This window comes from Solea solea, chromosome 6 (assembly GCF_958295425.1).
Source record: "Solea solea chromosome 6, fSolSol10.1, whole genome shotgun sequence".
NCBI classification, from domain to species: domain Eukaryota; kingdom Metazoa; phylum Chordata; class Actinopteri; order Pleuronectiformes; family Soleidae; genus Solea; species Solea solea.
This window is the reverse complement of record NC_081139.1, coordinates 1,402,954-1,408,953: the sequence shown is the minus strand read 5'-3', so window position 1 is coordinate 1,408,953 and position 6,000 is coordinate 1,402,954. Positions and strand designations below refer to the sequence as shown.

Below are 6,000 nucleotides of genomic sequence, written 5' to 3'. Positions count from 1 at the left end.
CACAGTCACGTTAATGCACACAAACACAAATCACATTCATTTTCCTAATTTTTGCTCAAGGGGGGGACAATATTAACCGTGACACAAGGGCAACAAGGACGCTGTATCATGATCCGTCCTCTGCTGTGAAACTTCTAATCTGGGCACAAGTCGTGTTAATTCAAGTTTGAAAAGAGAGAGAGAGAAAAATACAGTTTGAAATTAAATAATAATTAGGGTTGGGCAATAATATTAGGATATCATTTCAAAGGTTCAACATGTATAGATATAACATTTATATAATGTGTAAAGATAATTTGAACACATCATTCCTATGAATGCTTTGCCTTAGATTTGTGAAATGTTCATTTTCTGTTTAAAACCACAAATTAACTTTTAATCATCATGATCATTATTTATATCGACTGATGTTCTCCGTGTGTGTGCGTGGGTTTTCTCCGGTTTCCTCCCTCAGTCCTAAAACATGCAGATTAGAGTGTCCAAAATGTCTTAATCCCCGGCAATTTGGACACTGTGAATTGACCGTAGGTGTGACAGAGTGTGAGTGAACGGTTGTTTGTCTCTATATGTGTCCCTGTGATGGACTGGCGAACTGTCCAGGGTGTGACGTGACGTGACCCCCCCCCCCCCCCCCCCCCCCCCCCCGCCTATCGTCCTGTCAGCTGAGATTGGCACAGTAACCCCCCCCCACACGGAGGATAGAAAATGGATGGATCCATGGTGATGTGTGTTTTTGGACGCATTACCCAACCCTAAAAAAAAACAAAAAAAACAAAGACGTACAGGCTTCAAGCAGAGAATAAGAAGGCGCAGGAATGTGGTTTGTTGGTCATGGTATGAACAGATTAAACGACAGATTAACCAGCAACAGCAACAACTGAGAAACTCTCTAGCACGCCAGCATTGCACGGGCCTCCTCCCCTTACTCCTCTCCATCCCCCATGGACTCGTCTCTTTCAGCCATCAGTTCAACTGCTTCTCCAGCTCCATCTTCGCCCTCGGGGGTCGCCCGCTCCCGCCCGTCCTCCCTGACCTCCCTCTCTTCTCCCACCTCCTGCACCCCCTGCACCTCCTGCATCCCCTGCACCTCCTGCACCCCCTGCACCCCCTGCACCTCCTGCACCCCCTGCTCGTCCTGGTCCATGTCAAGTTCTTCAAAAGACGAGCCGCTGCCCACGGACTCGTTTGAGTCTCTGTCACTGTGGTCCCTGTGCCTGACGTCTTCGTTTGCGTCCATGACGTCCCTCAGAGGCAGAGAGGAGGCCAGGGAGGCGGCTGTGGACGCGGCCAGGGAAGTCTCTCTGCTGTCCCACGGTACGCCGCCACTCACCGAGCTCACGTCACTGTGGGAATCTGCACCTGGAACAAAAGTTCAGATATTACAGTGAATGCACCTACTGACACTTTATTCAACTCAGCTTAGTTGTGGACATTTTGGGACACTTTCAGAAGTAGCCTGTTCCTGCTGGCTTTCATTTATGATGTCATTTATGCAGCTGGGTCATCTCGGTAAGTAGCATGACGTCATAGCAGCACGACACAAAAAGAAAAAATGAGAACATGCAGCTATTCTCTATTCTTGGAATGAGGCTGAAAAAAAAATGCCGCCCTTTTCCTTTGCCTTCGCACATAAGTGACGATTTTGTGTCGACAAATCACAGGCTGCGGTTTTTCTAGCTCCACCCTTTAGGGAGGTGGAGCCACTGTGTGTCATGGTGCCAAAAAGTGAGACGTTACAGAATACTATACTGTACTGTTTAAGTCAAAGTTATGATTCCTTTTATATCACATCTCTAGTCGTGATATAAAGTAGCAATAATAGTCACAAAAAGTTTCATAAAAACGAGCCGAGTGAAATTTGAACTGTGACGTATTTCACAAATTTCACAAATTCAATCCCATTTTAAAACATTTTTTAGTACTTTTTGCTCAGGTGTGTTTATATAGTTGGTGAAAATGAAAGAAATGTGTCATCAGATTGCCTAAGTTGTGCTGGAAAAGAGGATATAAGACACTCTATAGTGCACATTGTTATAACCTCTGTATATACTGTACGTTTAAAACCTCTTCCATACGAGAGCCTCCTGTACAGGGGCCTGTGATATGTGATATATGTCCAAAGTGACGAGAAGAAACTCCACCAGCGTGTGAACACCTGAAGTCAAAGCCCAAACAATTAACCCCCCCCCACACACACACAAGACAGTCCAGACTCTTTTCATGTGTCGTTCCACGCTGGTGGAATGACCTACTGAGCGCTACCAGACCAGGGGGCGTCCCTGTCTGTCTTGAAGAAGCTCTTGAAGACCAAACTCCTCCAGGAGCGTCTTCTGTCCTAGCACTTACCTTACACTTACCCCCCTCCTTCTGCACTTGGATCCACTTCTGCCCTCACTGTTCCTATCTAGTGCATTTCTTTGTGACACTTCTTCTCTGTAGTTTATTCCTCTTTTGTCAGGCGCTAACTTCCCCACTTCAAGCAAACCACACAAACAAGGACCAATATAAATTGTGTCCTGTCACTTAACACTCACCAGATCTGCCTTAAATCAATACTTCATACTATCATAATGACACGGACACTGACCGCTCTTCCTTTCGGCTTGAACCTAGTTATTAAATCTCATAATGCTGCAGCCGAGCTCAGGCTAACCAGATTATCAGAGTTGAAAAGATTAGCTCTCCTTTAAATGAAGTCAAAGACCACAAAGCAAAAACATGCCACTTGCATCTAATTATCCGGCTTCACAGCTCCGTGCAACTCACTCTGCTTTAAAGGGAGGAAGGGAACGCTGTCGCTGCTGCGGTCCACAGCGCGTCAAGCATATCTGGAGTCATCATTAAAGAAAACGTCCATTAGCTTAATTGCTGCAGATCCCCTCACCCACATGAAAGGCTCACTAATGCTTTCAGACTAAACCTGATTCAAATTGATCTACGGTTCTCTGTGACCACACAGCCATTCATTATCGCCGCCTACTGATATTCTTCTCTAATGCAACTCAGAAGATAAATGGCGTCATGTGCTCAGGTGTGATTAGAGGCACTAATTGCAAGGAGAGCCGAAACGTGTGATAAATAAACTGCACAACAATCAGTTGTTTGTGAAATAAAAAACATGGTCTGACAGGTGGATCGGGGAAATGATCTAAACTTTGGATAACAAAGAAAAAGAGCACATCACACCTTCCACCTACACAACAAATACTCTCAGTGAGCAAATCACGGCTATATTAGCAGGCGCGACTTCACAGGTCGACACATAAATATCTTCTGTTTTTGAAAAGTGAAACTCCAGAGATTAATGACACGTCAGAAAAAAGACCATTAAACTTATTTTTGTAATAACTTTTTTTGGTTTGTTGTTTTATGTAAAACAACAGAAAAAAAACGACATACGATGTCCTCGTGAAATAGAACATGACGTGACTGTCCCACAGGACGCAGACACATTATTGTCCGATTCATTTTCGTGCTGCACAGACAAACTCGCGTCAACCGGGACCAGAACACAATAAGCTCCAGACAAAGGTCACTCTTTTGTTTTCATTCATTTGAATCTCAGTAAAAAAAACAATCTAATTATCACATCCAACAGATCTAACCCTGTTTACAATAAAGTACACGACAAGTCCATTAAAGTTATTTACGTCTTATTTTTTTATGGGACTGTTGATTAACTTGCAGGTCCAGACACAAACGGCTGAAGACGCGACAGAAATATTGCTTGAGAAAATTCATACGATCGGAGATTATGAGGTGATTTACTGTCCATTTTATTTGCACGACTTTACGCCGACTTTACCAACCAGACACACTTGTTTTACAATTCAAGGAATTTTGTGGGGAAAATAATGGGTCTATTTAGGGTAATTAGGTGGACAGGACCCACAGGAACAGCTGCAGCACACTGGACAAGTTTCACCCACTGTTGGTTGAAGGTAGCTCTGCCTCTGATAGTCTATCAGAGAGCATTTGCTTAAATTAGTGGGTAAATTGGGCCCACTGGGATTATTAGCCAAGAATCAGGGTCTTGCGCTTCAAACTGTTTGAAACAGAGGAGAGGGTTGGTAATGAGACAGCCGGTGCCGAGGTGCGCCGAGAGTTCTTAAGAACCAGACTGCCACGGTGAAAAGGTGAGGAGAGATGAATCTTCTCATTTACAAATGATGGCGAGAAGGAAGCTGAAGTTAACAATGCTCAAACTCAAATACAATTCACTCACTCATCTTCTACCGCTTTGTCAGCTCTGACATCAACTGGACCATTCACTCTCACACTCAAACCTATGGAGTATTAATTACTTTTCTTTTTGTCTTAGGTTGTTGTATCGCTCACCGAGACCTGATGGGGAGGAATCTCCACAGCTGGCGTGTCAAACAACATTTTACTCTTCTGATCATTAAGAGAGTTTGGGTGGAGATTTATTAGAGAGTCTCTACTTGATATCTGCCATCACTGAGGAACAATGCAGGTAGAAAATTGTGTTAAAGTGTGATAAATGCACTGCTTTAACATAAACATCAACATCTATTTCTTTAGCTTTACAAACCTGTAGAAAGAAAAACTTAACCCATGCAGTGTTAAAGCAGAATATAGAGCAGTCTGAGCTCTGATAACACTTCACAACTCTTCAAACTCCATTGATGCTTGTATCACAACACTTTCTTCTCAGATCTTGTGAACGATAATAAAAAAAGGCAGTCGGTGTTAAGCGTTTCAAAAAGAGCATGAGAAGAATCTCAAGTGCAGCGTTTGTTTTTAATAACCATTTCTCTGCAGCCTGCATCTTCACCTGCTGCCACACTGAACAAGAATGTTATTCAAACAAATGCTGAAATAAACGAGGAATAGTTGGCAATCAGTGGGTTAGACACTGTGCAACTCCCTCTGAAGATAGTGAAGCTTATTTAACCTTATCTGACAGTTAAGGCTCGATCCAACACCCAGTGCAAAGCGACACAAGCCGCAGTGGAAGCGTCATTGTTGTCGGCCAGTGCCCGCGTCGTGTCGGTCACAAATGCACCTGTGGTTGCGTTGGTCTTAAAACGAGGTGTTGGCCACCAGAATACTGCACCGTTGACCACCAATACCAAGAATAAGTATTTTCACACTTATTTATGAAGCAAACATAGCTCCGCTTGAATGTCGGTGAATCTCATTCCGTCTCAACACGTTAAAAACACGCCTTGTTGGTTCCACATCTTCAACACAGGTGATACAGCATGTGTCTTAAACATGTTTCAGGGACATTTTAGATCATTTCCAGGACAATTTTATCAAACGTTGTGAAATTCCAGTACTGCCATAAAAGCCGGAGCTGTCACTTCGTATTAACCTTCGTTCTGATGTGAGAGACTGAGAGGCTCATCTCACAGAGAACATCGTTAGACAGTGGCAGCTCGGTGTCACTCAGCTCTTAGACCATTTAAAGATCAGGCAGAAGAGGGGGTTTAGTTACCCTTTAGTTTCCCTTTAAGGCCTTTTTAAATACCACTTAGAATGAAATTCAGCGCCAACTGCACTACATTACAGTTTGAAGGATATATTTGTTTGATGCCAGCATCAGTGACTGTTTCAGTAATATTATCTGTGTTGAATTGATTTTGTTTTAGTGGAGGTATTTCATAAATAAACTGCTCTGTGTTCTGTAAACAGGCCAGTTGGAGAGCTTTGGCATCGGTTGCTGCCCTGGCAACCGATGCTGTGGAGAAGGGAGAACGGGAGTGGAGTCGTGGGCACTCTAGAGTCTCATCTTCGACTGCTTGGCTGCTGATGGGGGCATTTGTACCTCTCATGGTTTGAATTTCAAGGACAATGTCAGATATTTGAACGTGATTCAGCCTCATTCTTCTGCTAATTTCTGACCCTGGTATGAAGTCTGAAACATTCAAACACTTGTTGAAGCATCTGCCTCATTCATGTTTTACACAACTGGGGTTACTTCTTGAACCCAAACACGGCAGCACATGGCCAGGATGGGTTAAATGCAGAGGACAA

The 6,000-nt window shown here is 43.6% G+C and overlaps 1 protein-coding gene across 1 annotated transcript in view; it reads right to left on the bottom strand.

Moving 5' to 3' along the window:
- Positions 1–922: 922 nt before the first annotated feature.
- tex264a (testis expressed 264, ER-phagy receptor a) overlaps positions 923–6,000 on the bottom strand; it is a 59,512-nt gene continuing 54,434 nt past the window's right edge. Inside the window, exon 4 of the mRNA XM_058631118.1 lies at positions 923–1,359. Within this exon, the coding sequence (XP_058487101.1) occupies positions 923–1,359 (437 nt within the window). The remainder of the gene's footprint in view (positions 1,360–6,000) is intronic.